At 38.5% G+C, this 20,815-nt stretch overlaps 1 protein-coding gene across 6 annotated transcripts in view; it reads left to right on the forward strand.

The window, feature by feature from the left end:
* The window catches only part of KIF6 (kinesin family member 6), a 158,100-nt gene that overhangs the window by 109,568 nt on the left and 27,717 nt on the right, over window positions 1-20,815 (forward strand). For all 6 annotated transcript variants that reach the window (XM_039569520.1, XM_039569515.1, XM_039569518.1 and 3 more), the window contains one exon: window positions 18,228-18,278. In XM_039569520.1, the coding sequence (XP_039425454.1) occupies window positions 18,228-18,278 (51 nt within the window). The remainder of the gene's footprint in view (window positions 1-18,227; window positions 18,279-20,815) is intronic.

Raw genomic sequence — 20,815 nt, forward strand, 5'->3', positions numbered from 1 at the left:
CACTACAGAGATTTTTTTTTAATGAAAAATAATATATGTGTCTTAGATTTGTCATTATGCTTACTTTTCACAATGACCTCCTAGATGTAAGAGGATGAATTTTATTGAGGATGAAAATTGTCTTTTTCTGATACTTGGGGAACAAAAAGAAAAAAACAAAAAAGAAGAAAAGGAGGGAAGTGTTTCTAAGTCAGGGTCATTTTAGTGACCCTGTTTGCTGCATTATCACGCTAAACTCTGTATAGGCACAAATAAAGGAGCAGAGGGCTTTGGTGCAAGTATTGATGGGCAATTCTTTTTGCAATTCAATATTGCAAAAATACACCATAAAAAGGCAGAGCAATGGTATAGATTTTGAACATGTGGACATGTCTGGATTTGTTTGAGTGAACTATTCAGAATTGTTTACATATGACTGGAGAATGCACCCAAGGACTGGGCTTTAAAAGACAAATACAAAAAAACCAACATGAGTGAAACTGGAAAAAAATAACTGGGAGGTCAGGAAATAATGAGAACTCTGTAACCAGCGTAGGAGAAGTGGAAAGTGGGCCAGCACTGACACAAAGTACATTTTTGCCTTTCTAGTCCAACATTAAGAGCTTTAAAAGTGTGTGTTTCACTAGCTAAAAAAAAAAAAATGTTTCTTTTCTTAGGGAAAAAAAATGCTGTGTGACAGCATATGTTTTGTATTTTATCATTTTCAGAGAGTTAGGGTCTCTAACAAGAACTATAGATCCTTTTGGTATTGCTGAAGAAGACAGTGAAGGAAATTTGATGCTGAAGCCAAAGATTTTATTTCAGAATACTGAGGAAAATTTCTCATTGCAAAAATTTGAGTGATTGTGCCTAGCACAGTGTGGTGAGTCAACCTCAGCTGACGATCGAGCAGCTCTCTCACATCCCTTCCTCAACCGAATAGGGAGAAAAAGTAGGAAGAAAAAGGTTGTGGGTTGAGATGAAGATGAGGACATGACTTGCCAACTACCAAGTGAAACAGACTGAAATTGGAGAAAATTAGCTTAATTTATAGCCAATTAAAATAGAGCTGTGTGGTGAGAAGCAATGACAAAATTTCTGAAGTAAAAACTTCTCTCCTTATCAGGGTTAGCAGGAGGGTTTTTTGTCTAGGATGCTGTTATCGACAAGGTGGTTGATACACTATTACTGGAAACATTCTGTGTCAAAGTACTCTGACAGTAAGGACTACTCTACATCTGAACAAACCGTAAAGCATTAAATAACAAAAAAGACCCAACTGCTACTACACTGATCACAGTGAGTTGGGGGAATTACACCTTCTATTTTCAGTGTAAATCAAACTGATATATTCATTCAGAATTTCACTACTAAAAAAAGTTTCCTATAGGCAAGAATGTGCTCTGTGTTAGAAGCATTTAAGAGTAGTAAAGATTTCCAGTTCACTCCTATAAATGTCTGACTATTTTGGGTTATTTTTACCACTATTAGATTTAGTTTTTTCCTAGAGGAAAAAAGCATACTAAATGGTATTTAATGCCCAGAGGGAAGCAGCTGTTGTTTTTAGTCTGTCCAGAAATCAGCTAACATTATGATTGAAGCTGGGAGAGGAAGGGCAAACTCATGTGGGAGTAATAACTGTGTGAGGAAACAGGCACTCTCGGAATGAAAAAGGGTAGGTGGGTGGATTATGTGCACATGATGTTGATGGTGCATCTATACCCACAGGAATGCTGAGCTGTTGCACTGCTCTGCCTCATTTCAGGCTTTGATTTTTGCACACAAGATCATAGAATACCAAAGCCAATTATTATCTTTAGTGACAGCATGTTCTAGTATTGCAAAGCAAGGTTACTGAAGAGTCTTCATTTAATTTGCTTGCAAATTATTCAAATAATGTTCATATGTACCACAGTTAATGGAATGCTACACTGAAATGGTGAGGATGGAGGAGAGTGAAAACAAGACATGTCAGTGCTCAAAGATAATATTGATTCTGATTCACTACCTTGTAGGTCACACTGTTATTTCTGTGAATGCACAGTAGATGTTAAACCTAGTCCAAACCTAATTAATATAAACCCAGATTTTTTATTCACCTTTTTTTCTCTTTGTGCAAGATTCTATGTACGTACACATAAAAATCAATCTTGTTACTGTCACTCTCCTTCCCCATGTGGATGAGCCAAGCAGACCTACAGTAAACTCCAAAGAATATTTCATGCAAGGGTTTTCTTTACACCTACACAACTTTATGAAGGGAACTGATAGCAACATTTTTGCACAGATAAGAAAATAATTAAGATCGATGAAGTTAGTTTTTTTAGGCAGAAGTGGTCTGAGAGCACTCTATTGTCTATGGTGTATATCTACATTGTTGTAGCTTCTCATGCAGGCAGTAAGTTACTTTGAAAAAGAAGGATCTGCTAGTTAAGAACTAGAATCCCAAGGCTGATATTAGGAATGCTATGCATATTTTGAGCCATGATTATATGAGCTGAAAGAATTGAGGGAAGTCATGCATGAGCAAATAGCATTTTTAAAACTTTTGCTGAAGAAGTATCTGTACTTTGGAAGGATGGAATTTCTCTGTTAAACAAACGTTCCATGCTTTACATGGAACCTAAATGAAATGAAAATGCAGTGATGATTTGCTATACGAAAAGGAAATCCATCAAAATCAAAGCACTGGTTTCTTAAAACTCAGTAATATTGGTATTATTATCTATTTCTTTACAGTAATATAAATGTTCTGAGTTACAGACATGAACTTACTGGACATTGTTTCAGCCATGAATGAAGTGAGGCTGCAATAAGAGAGAAATTACTGTGCTTAAAAATGCATCCATTCTTCAGTGTAATATTCTGAGATACTTCTTGTTTCATAGAAATAAGCATTGTGACTTCCTAGTTGCTGGTTTAATTCACTGTTCTAGTTTAATTCCTGAAAGTATCAAGTAGTTACAAAAACTTATATGTGCTCAGCAAATTTTACTGGAAATTACTAGTGTAGAAGAAAAATGACAAGATTTGGTTTAAAAAGGGATTGAGAAACTTCAAGAAGAAAGGTTACATTCCACAAAAAATAGGGTTCATATGAGATGCAAACATCTCATAAATAAATTAACTCTGTATGCAGATTCAATGAGCAGATAACTCAATAATGTTGTTCCACTGCATTTTATTCTTCAGGTAGCTTGTATTCTCAGCAGAAATCTTTAAAATCCATAGAATTTGAAATCTTGAAATCCTCACTAAGGAAAAACTCAAGCTGAGGTCAGTTTGAGTTCGATTTGTGCATGGATTGAAAAGAAGATTCTGAAAAGATTTCCATATTTGTCTTTATTGTTGTTTTAGTTGATCAAAGGCAACAAGCATTGGCTATAGATTCATAGAATCATTGAATGGTTTGGGTTGGAAGAGACCTTAGAGATCATCCAGTTCCAACCCTCCTGCCATGGGCAGGGACACCTTCCACTTGAACAGATTGCTGTGTGCAAATGGACACTCAGTGCAGCACGTGCTGTGCAGCTCATCCAGCACATTCAGTAGGTATCAGAAGTGCTGTGTGTGCCTTCTTCAAAACCTGCTCAGTGTCAGGCTGCATGCATGCTCTATGTACCATGATTTATGTGTCCAAAATCCCTAGCTGGATAGCTCAGTACTGGAGAAATTCCAGATGAACAGCCAGATCAGCGATCTAGAAGAAGCTGAAACAGTAGTTTATCATGAGAAGTAGGAGATTTGACAAGAAAACATCAGTGTAGACTGGAAGTTCTCTGAGCAAGAAAGGTTGCCTGTCTGCTGCTTCACCACTTCTGTCCTGCACTAGGATATATGGCAAATTAAAGCCTCAATACACTTAGTTTCCAGTGATTTCTTTTCTCCTGGAACACTGCCTGTATGTTGCAGATGTGCTCTGTCACTTAACAGAGTTGGTCTTGGTATCAGGACACAAGTTGTATCAGAAAATAGAACACAAATATTATTTCTTCCATACTTTATCTCAGGTGTGTAACTATGCTTCCCAGGTGTAGCTACGTTGTTTACTCCTGAGAGATGTCGCTTATGCGTAACATAACAAAGCTCTGCAAAACCTGCAGCCATCTGTGAGAAAAACAGAAGAGAAAACAGACCTTGGGGACAAACAGTCCCCCAGATGTAATTTCCCAGCTGGGATGTTATTCAATGTGGCCCAGTGCCTAGAAGCCCCAGTCTGTTTCTGATCTGCAGGTCAGTTTCAAAGCAGTTTTGTAATAAATGAGGCATGTTTATGTGTCCACCAAAAATAGCAGTAGCTGTTAAAGCTGAAGCCATTCAGCATGGCTGACACAGTCTTCAAATTCTTTCTCCTTAATTTCTTGGCCCAATTGTTTGGCAACCTAATGCTGAAAAAACAAAATTCCTATGTGTGTTTGTTTTGGATAAATATCTAAGCATCATGCCATTATGACGGCAGTTTTGGAATCTATTTTTTAAATGTTACATTTTGATTTTTGGAAGCAAGGAATTGAAAACACAGAAAAACAGCTGAGTTTCTACAGATCTTATTTTCCTAACTACTTTGTCACCATATGCAGTTTCTTCCTTGTTAGAAATGTGATTTACTTTGCTTTGCAGGATGCTACAACTTATTTTTCTGTTTGGTTACAAATCCTTCCATTTTAACATATTTCCTTCTTTCCATGATGAAATATAGCTTACTTTCATCCTGATTCTGTTAAGGTTCTTTTTCTACCACTTCAGGTATTATTTCTATGGCCTAGTTTAGCCAGGGATCTGTAGAGCATAATATAAAATGGTGTGGTCTTACACTGTCTTCTGGAAGATCTCTCTCAAGGTGCTGGAAGGCAGAATAGATGTCATGACTTTGACACAGGCGTGGCAGGTAGCTACAACATGGTAACTGGTTACTACCCCCTTGGGGCAGACTCGATGCTGTGATGCAAGTTTCCACAACCTATTTTCTTGTCCTATGAGCAGCCAGTTGGATCATAATATGAAGGAGAGTGATGGGAATATATTTTTGTTTCTTGCTAGCACTTCGGTGAAAGGTTCATGTTAATGATTTTCTGTTTGTTTGTTTCTTCACAGTGTTCATAGTGAGAGTAATTAATTAACTACCTTGTTTGTAATCAACAGATCGTATTTTGATTCACATGAAAACTTTTTTTAGAATCTCCTAAGTCTCTGCCAAGTGAGCAAGGCTTAAATTTTCTCGGAGTAGTGCAGTTATGTTTGCTGAGTGTAATTCTAAACGACCTATGATTATGTAATTTATAGTATAGTAATACTTTTAGCTGAATGAGAGTCCCCAGAAAGCTGATAGTAAGATGCGCAAATAAGGAGGAAAACCAGACAAAACTATTAAGTCTATTTAAAAAGCCTGTAAAGCACTACTATCCCTTTCTGAGAACAAGAGATAAAGTCTTTTATACTTACTGTAGGCATTGTACATGCTATAGGTCCTAACCCTACTCAGAGCAGTAAAATCAGCATTTTCCAAGGTTGAGGTTCAAGGTACTTGGGCGGTGCCAAGGAGGAAGATGTGAGGGAGCAATGTTGGGGTAGTCCTGTGCTCCACTTGGCATGCCTTTTGTAGTTGCAGTGTCCCTGGAGCTCTGGGCTTTGTGGTTTTTTCAAGCCTAACCCTAAGTGGAACAGAAAAATCAGAATTTTTCAAGCTGTATTTCCCATCTTGTGGGTGGTGCCAAGGAGCATGGTGTGGAGGGAGCAATGTTGGGGCAGTACCGTGCTCCCTTTGGCCTGCCTTTTGCACTTGCAGTGTCCCTGGAGCTCTGGGCTTTGTGGTTTTCTCAACCCCAACCCTTACCCTAACCCTAATCCTAACCCTAACCCTAACCCTAGGCTGAGTATGAAAAGCCACATGGGATTAAGGCAGGCGCCAAGGAAAAAACTGTGTAGGGAGCAATGTTTAGGTCAGTACTGCCCTAGCCTTGGCTTGCCATTTTCAGCTGCAGTGAACCTGGAGCTCTAGGCTTTGTGCTTTTCTCAACCCTAACCCTAACCCTAGGTGGAGCAGTAAAAGCAGCCTTTTGCCGAGGCTGAGCTGCCCAGCACACAGGTGGTGCCAAGGAGAAAGGTGTTGAGGGAGCAATGTTGGGGCAGTGGCATGCTCTTTTTGGCATGCCATTGTACTTGCAGTGTCCCTGGAACTCTAGGCTTTGTGCTTCTCTCATGCCTAAGCCAAGGCACATGCCTAACCTGACCCAGAGCAGTAAAAGCAGCCTTTTACTGAGGTGCCCAGCACATGAGTGGTGGCAACAAGAAGGGGTGAAGAAAGCGGTGTTTGGGCAGTGCAGTTTTCTCTTTTTGAAGTGAAAAGGACAAAACCTTGCCAAAATTATACTTACCAAAATCAGGGAACAACGTCTAACAAAAGGACAGGAGAAGAAATTGATGAAATGAAATGCTTAATGAAAAAAAATTCTGCACCAAGGGGAAAACAATAAAATGGCATGGGGTGACATGAAGTGTCGGAAAATAGACCAAACCTTGCCAAATTGATCCTCATTGAAAGTGCAAGATTTCATTTCCTTTCAGGAAAGGAAATGAAATCTTGAAAACAGAGAAGAAAGTGTCACAAACGCTCTGGAAAGGAGATATGATAAAAGGCTTTTTGTTTTTTTCAAGCCTAACTCTTGTTGGAGCAGAAAAATCAGCATTTTCATAGGTAGAGGTGTCCAGCACATGAGTGTTTCCAAGGGGCAAGGTTGGGGAGGGAGCAATGTTGGGGCAGTGCCATGCTCCCCTTGGCATGCCTTTTGCATTGTCAGTGTCCCTGGAGCTCTGGGCTTTGTGGTTTTCTCAACCCTAACCCTAAGCAGAACAGTAAAATCAGGCTTATGCTGAGGCTGAGATGTCCAGCACATGCGTGGTTCAGGCTCTCTCACTTCAGAGGTACACCTGGATTTATGGCAGCTGTGACAGAGCTGTCTGTTCTGCTACTGCTGCAGCACGGTCATGCTTTGGCCATTGTCAGAGAAGACAGAAGGACACGTCATTGCTCTATCTTCATCATTCCTTAGCTGATGTAGGATTTGTCTTACCTGATCTGGTAGAAATGAGACTGGCAAGAGAACCAGGCAGCTCTAGTACCTTTTTTGCAGCCTTTTTCTTTTTTCTGCTCCTCCTTACAAGAAGAGGATACTATCTTTGGTAATATAAAGTATTCTGTGCAGCAGCACTCAGCAAACTTATTTCGGAAGGTAGAAGTTTTTTGGCTTCAGGGGGCAATGCATATGTTAATGGCAATGCTAAATATTGTCCATTGTTTCAGAGTTGCTTGCATATGTTTGTTTTTACTTTCAAACAATAGGCAATGCCCCGGGGTGACAGTGCATAGGCTGAATGGGTCCTCAAAATGAGAAAACATGATTTGTCAAATGACTTACTCAGAAAATACCAAACTGAATGAATTCATTTGAACAGCTCTATTATGCTCCCCTGGTGTGCTATTCTTTAAACAGAAGAACCTTATTAGTGTAACAGTCACTCCATGCCTAAGATCTTCATGTTTTCTTTGGCTCTGAGTTGGAATGTACATATGTAGGAAACATTTTCATTTTCTAATTATTACAAATGATGTTCTGTTCTTTAAAAACAGACCTATTTTCAGGGGAAAAAGTTACGCTCAGAAAGAAACCAAGTAAACATTTTTTACTTAAGGTTTCACTAGAATAACTAAAACAAATTGACCAGGCTCATTGGATTTAATCAAGCCATGACTATAAACTTGGAAAAATACTCAGTAACAGATTTTCTGCCTGTAAGCTCTTTTGACTGAAAATGGGTAGTCATTGCTAGATTGCTACATTGCATTTTGCTGTTTTATTAGGCTAGTATGTTCTTCTGTCAGTCTATTAAATTTGCTCTTTTAAAGGAAAGATGCTAGGTGAGATTTGATGCTGTATTATGAGGTGTGTGTGTTAAATCTGACAATCCTTTATACAAAAAGTTTTTCTTGATCATAGAATGACATAATATACTGACTTGGAAGGCACCTATCAGGATTATCGAGTCCAACTCCTGGCCCTGCACAGGACAACCCCAAGAGTGACACCATGTGCCTGAGAGCATTGTCCAAACGCTTCTTGACCTCTGTGAGGTTTGATGCTGTGACCACTTCCCTGGGCAGCCTGTTCCAGTGCCCAACCACCCTCTGGGTGAAAAACCTTTTCCTGATATCCAACCTAACCCTCTCCCAATGCTGTGCCTGATGCTCCCAGGGCATGATTGGCCCTCCTGGTTGCCAGGGCACTGCTGACTCATGTTCAAGTTACCATAGACAAAGACCCAAGGTCTCTTTCTGCAGCACTGCTCTCCAGCCTCTCATTCCCTACTCTATACAGACGACCAGGTTTGCCGCACCCCAGGTGCAGAATCTGGCACTTTCCCTTGTTGAACTTCATCCAGTGGGTGATTGCCCATCTCTCTCATTTGTCAAGGTCCCTCTGCAGGGCCTCTCTGCCCTCAAGGGAGTCAACAGCTCATCCCAATTTAGTTTCATCAGTAAACTTAATGTTCCCTCCAGTCCTGCATCCAAGTCATGTATGTCTTTAGTATTGGATGGCCAGAGATTTTAACAGTGAAAAATCAAACCTTCAAATTTCAGAGCAGTAGACCTCACATTATTCAGAGTACTGTCCAAGAGTGATATTCCTTCCCGAGCACAGAAATAGAAATTTGTTTCTCATAGTATCTCGTGGTTCATTTACACATCTGGACAGCATTCATGCAGACTTGTAGCATAAGCATACAGACCTGTCCATACTAAAAGACAATAGTTGGCTTTTTCTAATCAAATTAGTTCCTAAATCATGTAGGACTAGTGATGTCACTACAGCTGGTTGTGAATGTTGCAGAAGGAATGCAGTCAACAGCAAATAGCTGTAATATGAAGATTTTGTCATGCACTTTATTTAAGGCTGAGGGAAGACGTCTGTTCTGAGCTGATGTTATCATTATACCAATTATATATAATCAGGTTGTGTTTTAAATTGCTGGGCAATTCAGGAAGCAGACTTAGGCTTATCCACAACAGTGAATATATGCTGTATCTTCACAGGAAGCTATTTCAGATTTTACTGGGTTGCTAGTATGTGTCTGACATTCAGGAGTCACTTCTCAAAGGTCTGGTACATATATTACAAGTAAATGTGCATCAAAAAATGTGTCATACACTCATTCTTACTCTGACTTGTTTCCATCACCCTGAAATGTTTATATGCATGGCCTCAAAACATGGTAGCGTATCTTATCAGCTTCAGCATAGTAAATTTTTTAATTTATTTCATTTTTAATTTTGTGTCATATCTGTCAGATTCTTAACACCAGTCTGTCTCATCTGACCAGAAGTTACACAGCAGTATGTGCTCAATGCCAGGAAAATTCCTTGGGTAGGAGCAAAATTTTAAAAGTTCCTGAAACTGAAGTATGTAGTGAGCGCTGGAACTCTATATTTAATTTTATGTTGAACAGCTCTGGCCAGAAGAAATGTCACAAAATGAAACTGGACATCAAATTGTTGCCTAGAAATTACAAGGCCATGAAGGTGGTATTGTAACAGAAAATAACCATGTTCATCTGAAACTTGGATATAGTCACTCTCTGCTTAAAATATTAACTGACACCAGTGTATTATTATCAGAAAATTTGTTGGGGGTAAAATCCTTTGGTTTTGACTTTGCTTGTTTGTGCTTTTAAGAACCCTTTATTTATTTTTTATCCTTCTTAAATTTGGATATTTGAAAATGTGAAAAGGATAGGAGCTGTATACAAAGCTATTTCTCTATTTTCCTTATTCTTTCTCTTCACATTAATTTCTAGGAAATAATCAAGAGGTAAGCTGCATTTAGTCATATGAGCATCCAGAGCTCTAAACTCACAGATTATGGCTCCTTATCCATATGGCATTGCTTTTCAGTCATGCTTTTTGGACCAGCTTAATATTTAATTCATGAACAAATAGATGTGATAAACAACAGGACAACAGTTTCCAGATGTGCATCATTTCTGTTTCTTTCCTAGCATATGAAGACAGATAAACAGAATATTTGTTCACTTTGGACAATACCTAAAATAGCACTCTGGCATCTAAGGTATAGCTTAAGTGAAATTTAGGTACCTAAATTCAAGAGAGCTATCCAGGATAAACAAAACCAAATAAATTCCCCCCCAAAAAATGTTGATTTAATTCCTGAATGCAACAAACTGCCATTGCTACAGTACATCCAGAAGTACTACTTTATTGACTGAGCTGCCTATCCCCTCCTCATGGAGAATCCAGACATGATGTGTCCTTCTGCTGAAGTCCCTTGGAGTGTGCTTGTTGCTATATATCCACGCTTGGCTAAAAATGTCTGGTCAGGAATAAGGAGTGACAGCCAACCTTTGGACATGAGAATAAAGGTCCAAGCATTTGTTTTTAAATTCAGAAAGCATCCAGGTTCTGATTTCCAGTTTCAAGGAGATGCTGAGCTGCAGTCCAGAGCCCTTAGCGTTTTATGTTGGTTATCCTAGATGTCCCAGTGTTGAGTATCTGGATGTTTAGGAATTTATGTGCACCAACCACTTCCCATATTCTGCTTCCTGTGGAAAGAAGTCCTGTGCCTTTGGGTGAATGGCAGTTGTGGTACATGCTGGCATTTCCCTCATTTAGATGAACGGGATCTTTGGGAACACCTCAGCAATTAAGGCCTGTGTAGCCTATGAGAGTCTGTACTTAGAGGAAGATAGAGGTCCAGAATGATGTCAGCAGGAAAATCAGTTTCTCTACAGTTTTGCTATTTAACCCTATCAAAGCATTCTTTTGTTCTTTAGCAGCCAGAATGTATGAAAGGGTATTAGAAAAAAAAATTTGTGCAATAAAGGATGCTGTGGAAATGCAGGCCAAACAATAAACAGTTACAGGAATGTCCTTCAGTCAGAAAGTGTAAGTCATCATCTTGTGAGGAAAAAAAGTAATCTGGCCAGAATTAACAAGAACATGAAGAAAAAAGGGAGGAGACTTAATATGGAGGTTAGAAATAAATGCACAGAAATGGATAGAGAGTTTAGAGGACTGTATATTGAGTAGCTCAAGGAATAACCAATGAACCACAAGATGATTGAGTCCAGCCTTTAACCAATCACCATCTCTTCAACTAGACCATCGACTAAGTGCCATGTCCAGTTGTTTCTTGAATGCCCCCAGGGATGGTGACTCCACCACCTCCCCGGACAGTCCATCCCAATACCTGAACACCTTTTCAGTGAAGAAATTCTTCCTGAGAAGTCAAGTACATTATCATCCTGTAGCAAGGAGCAGCAGAGACTGCTATCTCATAAGCTTTCTGTCTGTAAATTTGATCATGCTTGAAGGTATTAAATGTGTCAATAAAAGCTGTTATTGTCTCAACTGAGTATGGCAAGGAAGGAAACATGCCCCAGTCAGATATTGTAAATAGCAATCTCAAAATGTGCTACCTATGATGTATTCTTCATCATAGTAGGGTGTCCGGGATATTTAAACTCCAAGGAAGGAGATTATGTTGGGAAAATTGTGTATTTCCCTGTGTGTTTGGTAATGTGCTGAGCTTAGGCTATGGTTTGCAACTGTGAATTTGTGGAAGTTAGGATTGTGCTTCAAATTCTGAACCTGTTGTCTTTCCTGGGGCCTCCAGCTGATGAGTTCTATTAAATCCCATTAGCTCCAAATGGTCTGGCCCATGTCTTTGCTGGCAGTTACTTTCTCCAATCTTCCCAGCTGACAAAAGAGGGTGTTGACTTGTATTTCAGACATTGTAGTTGAGTTGATGATAGTGTCTCAGCTTAAATTTGCTGGTATGCTTGTGCTGATGTGCCAAACTCTGCTAGAGCAGCCAGAACATAGGCAGACATTTCCTTCTACATCCTCTGCTGTGGGGCAGTGACCTTTGACAGCAAACTTTGGGATGGAGGGAAGGGAGAGGGAAGAGGTGAATGGAGGGCCACTAAAATCTTAAACCGCTGCAGAAAGCAGAAATTTGCTGCAGCAGGTTATGCTCTACAGTATGTTACCTGAGGTATTGTCATCCATGTATTTTTAATGCTGATGAGGGCTGTATTACCAGGAAAAGTACATGTGCATTCAGGGAGGCCGTGAGTGCTGCAGTAGTATGCTTTCCTCCCTGATGCCACCAAGGGCTTTCTGAAAATGAGAAGCTATCAAATTACATGGGGATTTGGCCAACCATGTATTCCAAAATAAAGCATTTCCATCAGACGTAGTGTTGAGCCAGTTTACTAATGCAGACTACTTTGTCTCTGCACATTGTCCTAATAGAGCCAACTGACATGTTTTTGCCATTGGAGAAGGACAAAGTTTGAAAAGAAAATTGAGAATTTGTCCCAAATATTTCTCTGGGTCAGAGAAAGGCTGAATGGTTTATTTGCTCTTAGTGCTGCAAGATTTTGCAGTAGAACAGAATATTTTTTTTATTCCATTACTTTTCTTGTCAGATACTTTTTTATCATAGACTGTGTTCTTATATAATTTTATCACCAGATTTTAAAAAAATATTCTAACACATCTGGTAAGATTTTCTATATCTGTTAGATCTTCTCAATTTGAGAAATTGTTCCATTTGAATATCTACACTTGGGTTCAATATCTCCTACTTGCAGGAATACTTTGTAAGCTGTTATAACTCTAACCTCAAGCTCAGTTAAAAATATATCTGTACAAGGCTCATGGAAGTTATCTGATTGTTCCCCTCTTTGTCTCTGAGTGATTATTTGCTGAATATACATCTTTAATTTCTGCTCATTCAGCAGGACTTCTTATCTGATTCAAGTGGGCGCATGCAACTTCATGAATCAGATTGGATAGATCGAGAGTCTTGAGTTGGTCTTCATAGTTGGGTGGTAGCTGGGTCCAACTGCAAATATAGGGGCATTGCATTACAAACAAAAGCCCCACTTATTTCCTGTCGTAGTTTAAGCCCAGCTGGCAAAAAAGCACCACACAGCCACTTGCTTGCTCCCCTCTGGTGGGACTGGGGAAAGAATCAGAAAGGTAAACGTAAGAAAACTCATAGGTCGTTATAAAGATAATTTAATGGGTAAAGCAAAACCTGTGTGTGCAAGCAAAGCAAAATAAGGAATTCCTTCACTCCCTGTCAACAGCCAGGTGTTCAGCCATCTCGAGGAAAGCAGGGTTCCTTCACTCCTAATAGTGACTTGGGAAGACAAATACCATCATTCCAAATGGCTCTGCTTCATTCTTGTTTTCCCTAGCCTTTTTTAACTAAACATGATGCCACATGGTGTGGAATATCCCTTTGGTCCACTGGGGTCAGCTGTCCCAGCTGAGTTCCATCACAGCTTCTTGTGCACCCCCAGCCTATAGACTGGTGTGGCAGTGTGAGAAACAGAAAAAAAAGAAACATCTAATACCACATAGCATGATTAGGGACCCAAAATGCCCTGGAGCGTGAATTCCAGGAATCAGATGCCCTGGATGCATAAGAGATGTTCTGCTAGATATTTTATGTAACACCAAAAATGATTTAACAATGAAGAAAGTAAAACATACAGCATCCTATTTGAGGTGTGAAGGTTTCAGGATCTCCATGATGAAAGGATGTATTAAGATAAATGCAGGCTTGGAAAATGTAAAATAATAGAGAAATACTAAAAAATAACAAGAGATGAGAAATCATTGACAAAGGCTTTAGCCTGTCAGTGCTTGAGTTAGCAGTCTTTGAAACCTTATAATAGTATTATATTGAGAATCTAATAAAACATAAGAGAAGTTTTAAAACCTGTAACATGGACCCAAACAAAACAAAAACACTTTTTTAAATTAGTGGTTTTTTAATTGTAACATATTCACTTTTGTATTGTCCTGAAGCATATGCTTCAGGTCAAAGCATTCATTGTCTGTAATACATTGGAAGATAATTTCAGATCCTTGAAACAGTCTGGAACAACGCAAAGACAAGAAGTTGAAGGACAGCCATGTTATTCAAGTTATGTATTCTGTCATATTTAGTCACCATATGGGATACTTTCCTCTGCTTTACATCACTCTTAATTAGATTTCTCTATTCTATTTTGTCTTCTCCATCTCTCTCCTTGCTTTTGTCTCCTGTCACAAAGCCGAATTCTGTGTTACCAGTTCATCTCTTTTCCATATCTCAGGATGGCACATGTGTCCAGAAATGCAGGCCAAAACCAACAGATTTATCACAGCCTAATGACAGCTGGCTGCATGCTGAGTGAATTCTTAAATTCCCCAAAACTACTTTTCTTGCCAAAACATGTGGAGTTGCAGCAGTCAACATTTTATTGGGACCGTTATCTCCAAATGAAGAATTACTCTGCTGGAAAAAATTATTTGGTATCAGCTATAGACCTATTTTTAGTTTCTTTTTTGGTGAAACTTCAGAAAACATAATTAGCCATATGTTGAGAGATGTTCTCCACATCTTAAATTCAATTTTTGCAAACCACATTTAAGACCTACCTTGTCCACAGCTTTACACTGTTGGACTCAGAAGACATGGTGGGGTTTTTTATGAGAATGTGATTCCTCATATTTCTTTGGGTAAATATTTGTGTTTATGAAGATTGTAGAACTGGCAGTACTTAAGACTAAAATCTTCCTTTTGTTTATATGGGAAGATCTGTGCAGGCAACAGTACTGGAATCATCCCCTACTTCTGTCACTTATGAACTTCAGGCCTAGCATTGGGGCAATGGTGTTCTCAGAAGCAGAAAAGAAGAGCAGGTCAGAAACATTCATTCTCCCCCACAAGTATTTATAGTGAAAACAAAACAAGATTATTTTAATCAAAAACATACACAGAAAATCTTAAGGGTTTGTCAAAAATAAGAGCTTCTACGTGAAAACAATTTTTTCCCAAATGAAATCTAAACAAACTGTCCAATTTCAAATTGGATTAAAACAAAATGAAAGATTAAATCATATCTGGCTGGCTAAGCCTTGGTATGGAATTATAGTCAGGTGCCTCATGATACCACCATGTCCCCTGAATCAGAATTCATGTTTGGCCTACTTTTCCCATAATACAATTTCAGTTTCTCCTCAGGAAGTTTTCTGGGAAATGAAGTTCAGTTTTTGCTGCCCTGAAAAGGTAGTTTGGACTATGTGAATTGGATAAATGTCACCTTTCTATTTTTATTTAAAGAAGAAAAAGAAAACTCTTTTTCTAGAAGAATGGTAAGGATGAAGTTTTATTTTTCTAGCCAATGGAGAAGTTTTCTTTGGTTCCTCTCTGATTACATGTTGTCTGATTCAAACTTCTCATTCTTTCACAAAGCTGCCAATAGAAGAAGTTTTCTTGCAACATTATGGTCCATGTCATGGATGGTGCAGAAGTGTACAAAGGGAGAGAGGAACATTTGGGACAGTTTCTGACAATGGTCTGACAAAGCTTGCAGTACAAGTAGAACTTCTGCAGCCTCTGTGGTTTCTATCCCAGCTGCGCTCAGAGTAAATTCTACCTAATTGATAGTCAAGCCTCTTGGCTATAATCATTTAAAACCCAGTCTCAGCGTTCTTGTGTTTCCACATATTTGTATTGATTGCAAGCTGTTGTCTATCTGTTTGATCTTACTCTCATTGACTTGTTTGGCCTGCTTTTTTTCGGTTGACCTCATTGCGACTTGAAATGCAAAATATTTAGATTGCTGATGATCTGTTCCTAGCAAGGTTAAAGAAGGAGAAATAACACTATGTATTGACAGGATTGAGAACTGTATGTCACCTTTATTTTCAGGTGGCTCTTGACGAACAGCCTGTTGCTATTTCTAGAACCATTTTTTTCAAATGAGAGTGGCAGTTGCCTTTTGCAGCTCACAGTGCTTCGAAAGAGAGTTTCTGAGCCCTTACACAAAGATAAATGTATAGATAGTTTCTGAGGCATCTCTGTTAATGGTAATCCATTGAGATGAGTTTCAAGACTACTACAAATTGCTTCATTACTGTCTCATGGCTCAATATTGAGTGAGTAACATCACACCGTGTGACACAGTGAGATAGAATACAAGAATCTAAATAGTCAGTATAGCAAAAAGCAATCTGAGGAAAAAGTAGCATGTTTAATCACATTTCATTGAGTATTGAAATCAACTGAGTTGCTTTATAGAGCTTTCCAAGCACAAATAGCATGAATGTTGATTATTCAACTGGGCTTTTATTGGTAAAATTTAGTAATCAAGGGGGATTTTTCTATAGTTACAGGAATCAGCTTATTTAACTGAATGTGGTTTTTTGGTTGAGTGTTAGTACAGCTGAGATGGAGGATTTATTTGGTTTTTTAGCAGGGTTAGATGAAGTTAGTTATTTCACTTAACCTGTTTCTCAGTAGCTGAAGGTTTTTCCTAATTTTACAGATAACTTTAATTACAGAAAAATTAATTGGTTTAATTAAAAATAATTAAAAATAATAAAACTTCCTCTGCAGAAAAATACAACTCTATGCCTATTTTATAGTCAAGGAGTAAGTAGGGTGTTTTCTTTTGTTTGTTTTCTATAAACATTCAAAACAACAAAACTTGACTGTTATACTGTAATGTATTGCAAGTAATACATTTACTACAATGCTACTAAATGCTTAACAAGTATTCTCATAATTTCCAAAGAAATTTAATTTGTTATGGTTCTTTTGTGCTCACAGAACAATCTAATTCTCATGACCTGTGAATTTAAATGTTTTTTTATATCCTCTAGTTAAGTATTTGCCAGCTTTTAATGACTTAATTTGCTTTTGATTAGCTTACTCTGTAAGACTTCACTTGTAAGCAAAATTATATTCTTAATTCAAAATGCATGCTAATATGATATAGATAATCACAGGTCTGGGGGAAAAAAAGGTGAATCCAGCATGGATTTTTTTTCTTTCCCTGGTATCCAGACTTACAGCTTAGTAAAGATTATGAACAAGTCTCTGCTTAGAAATTGTTTTAATTTGAAAACTTGAGAGGCATAATCCCATCCCTCTTCAGAATACATAGCCTTCTGAAATTGCATATTTAGAGTTATGTTTTTCCTTTATTGGTTCCATTAATATCTATGAATAATGGCTTCCCATGTGGTAATCTATTGTTTGGAATAATTGGGAAACTGGCCCATTGTCATAGATCAGGGAGGAAATTGATAAAAGAAGGATAAAAGTGAATTATATGAGGCATGGGAGCCTAACTAGGAATGTCGAGATAATGGAATTGGTTAATTTTTGATTGAAAACCAATGGCATCTACACAGTGAATCCAGTTGCCGTGATTTAGGAATGTTACTCCCCAACTCAGTGCCCCCACCAAGATTCTCCAGACCACACACTGCCCTCTCTCACTGCCCCATTCTCCCCTCCCCTTCCCAGCTATGGTGGGATGGAGAGGACTGTTGGAGGTAAGAAAGGCAAAGATCACGGGTCGAGATAAGAACAATTTACTGGAAACAGCAGTGAGATGAGAAAACAAACAATAATAGCAACCATGCTAATGACAGAGAGTAGAGGAAAAGAAGCCATTCACATGGAAAACCTCCCCAATATTAGACAATACAGGATGGCTCCCTCTGCCACCTTTACTCGACCCTTCTCACCAGAAGAGTGTCCCTTTCCCCTGCCCCCAGCAATGGTGTGAGGTGGTACAGAATAACCTCATGGTCCTTGCCATGTCCTCTCCCAGCAACTGAAAAAATTCACCCTGGCCAGAACCAGGACAGTAGTAGAACTTGCAGAAGCTATAGTGCATGGGATACTTAAAACTAAGCAGGACAGACAGGAAAAAATGGTCGGTGGGAAATTAGTTTTTCACTGGCAAAGGAGGGGACTAGTGACCTACTATCTCATAAGCACCTTTAAGTATTTCGAACAAATACTTGGAATTCTGTATATCTTCTGGTCCCACTTGGACTTCTTCTGTGTCTAGCAGCAGGAGATCATTATCCTGTGAAAGTGCTTGACAGTAAATGCTTCATTTTCAGTTTTTCTTACCAGACAAATCTCAGTATATGTAGAGTATATGTAAATCTCACTATGCGTAGAGTCACATTGTGCCTACTTGTTTACTGCCAGTAGAGAGGAGAGAACTCAGAAATCTACTTGTCCTTTGGATCACAAAAAACCCCTAAAATTGGCCCGCAGCACAGGGAGTTGCAAATGATGGGAAATAGGCAATGACTTCATTGATTTTTGACATTCTGAATTCTAATTATTTACATTTTGTGTCTTTTACAGACCATCTGAAAGGGAAGATGATCCAGAGGCAGATTCAGAGAGCAGCTCTCGGTAAGAGCATAACATTTCAGATACAATAGGATACAACAGGGGCAACAAGCTCTCCCGGGGCTGAATCTGCTTGGGAGGCAGGTTGTAATTCCTATGACAGTTTTTTGCCATTGTATTTCTAAAATGGTCCATGCCCCAAAGAACATGGACTGTGTGAACTTTGCCTGAAAATTGACTCAAAAGGCATCTGATTTTATGTGTGGTGAGAAAAATAATACACAATTCTTACAGATCTGGGGGTGTGGTCTCTGATGAGTCTAATCTGAATTCCCATTAACAGACATTGATTTGTCCTGAGGCTGAGCTAGTAGCCATGTTGCCACAATCTAACATTCTTCTTAATTTTTCTCATTCCAAGGGGGACTGAAGGCATATACAGCTCATTTGTCTCACATCTAGTTATTGAAGTTGAGAAGTTATTTCTTGCAGTTTCTGTTGACACTGTAAAGCTAAAAGTGTCTGTGCAAGTTGTTCACATAAGTGTAAAGTCATCCAAATTTGGTTTAAGATGCTTTAAGCTGACTCCACTGACTTTGTACTGAAACGGCCTAGGAGTGTTCATAACATAATTCCACTATTGGGACAGTAAATTTCAGCCAAAATTTGACGGAAAACTGCTGGGGCAATCATAGTTTAGATCCCCCCCTCATTTAGATCCATAAAAGAATCCCAAAATGTGCCTTCATGGACCTACTTCACATAAAAGATGGAGCTAACTCAGACCAGATTGCAGCTGATATGTGTATTTCTATGTATACATAACACAGAGAACAGTTGTCTCTTAATGAGAGAGAGAAAATTTGGGGACTGTCTTTTCTTCTAAAAGTCAGGCAAGTAAGTTACTGCAGAATAACAAAACAGTTTCTCTTTCTAATTTACCCATGCATCTCAAGCTTTGCTGATGATTTTATTGTTTCATACCTTTATCATTTTTTATTTTGATTTAAAAATGAGCACTAAAAATAATTTTGTCCATGTCAGTAAAGCCCAGGAATCAAACTCAGTTGATTTTTATCGGTGTGAGAAGGGCAAGTGAAGGACTTGCCGATCTCATCTTCCTGTTATCCAGTGACAGGACACATGTGAAAGGTTCAAAGCTGCATCAGGGAAGGTTCAGATTTGACATTAGGAAAAGTTGCTTTACCAAGAGCAAGCTTCCTAGACTGGTGATCAATGCCCCATACCTGACTGTTTGGAAAGCATTTGAACACCCTGGTTTAATATGCTTTCACTTTTGGTCAGCCCTGAAGAAGACTAGATGACTGTTGTGAGTCTTGTCCAACTCCTCCCCTCCCTTGCCCTCTCCTCTTCTCCTCTGAAGTTCAATCTAAAGGTGCTGTCCTCAGAATAACATGGAGTGTTTTCTTTAATTCACTTCAGGTTTGAATACCATGTATTTAGTAATTTTTTTGCCACTCTTACAAATTACATCAAGATGAATCATAGAGGTGCTGTTTACGAGAATTCTTTATTCAATCTTTTGAAAAATGAACTAATATATTCTGAATGTGTGTTTCAATCTGAATGATAATATCTGGTCTTGTACACTGACTTTTTTACTACATAGAAAAATTGTGTTTCAAATGCTGTTTTCGATAACTAAGCTGTTTTTCATAACATAGGTAAGTAAGATTTTTTCATGTCCTTAGGAAATGCCATAGTAGTGACTTTACCAGCTATACATTCATAGTGTGAATATTCTGTTAGTATTTCTCCTCACAGCAGGCAACCCATGTGTTTTTGCCTTTTGTTTTGAGCATTGCTCTCTGTGTATTCTCACTAAGTCTGGACCGCACAAAGTATTTTCCAGTATTTACATTATTTTTTTAAATACTCTGGATATTTAGACTTAATATTTATTCTATGAGTTGGGGAGTATTATTTGCCTGCCTGCCCTTCTGGATGAATGTTCTTTCAAAGAGTAACAGGTGTCAAGTCTCCCAGGAACTTCCTGATGATCAGAATGTCATCAAGATATTTTTAAATGAAAACTGCATGGTTAAAAGTCTAATTAAGAGTCTGTTGAAATCCCAACATGAAATAAAACACACCATTGTTTCAACTAAAAACCAAGTTAACATCTTCCAGCTGCCTTTTTTTTCCCCTTAACTTAAAGCATTTTATGGTTAAAACCCTTCAAGAAACTATTCTAGTCAGATCTTAAAGTGCAGATCTGTTTCCCTTATGGCTGTACTTAAGATGTGGATTTCTTTTTGAAGGAAAACACCACTACTTAGCCCATTGCTCTTAGCGATCTCTTTTAAAACACCATATGCTGGGAGTTAAAAAAGGACATAAATGGATGGGAGGTATCATCAGAGACAAGGGACGCTCAAAGTTTGTCAGCACACCACCAGAAACATTGAATACTTTATGTAAATTTGCAAGGATTCATCTCAGTGTGCCTTTCATCTTTATTAACTGCAAAAAATACCTTATTATGTAAATAAATAATTTTAGTTATCTGGATTGAGATCTTCCAGGGTAACACATTTAACTGCATTTTTGGGCAGGATACAAAGTTCCTTTTGCATGCC

The sequence above is a fragment of the Corvus cornix genome, chromosome 3 (assembly GCF_000738735.6).
Source record: "Corvus cornix cornix isolate S_Up_H32 chromosome 3, ASM73873v5, whole genome shotgun sequence".
Taxonomy (NCBI): domain Eukaryota; kingdom Metazoa; phylum Chordata; class Aves; order Passeriformes; family Corvidae; genus Corvus; species Corvus cornix.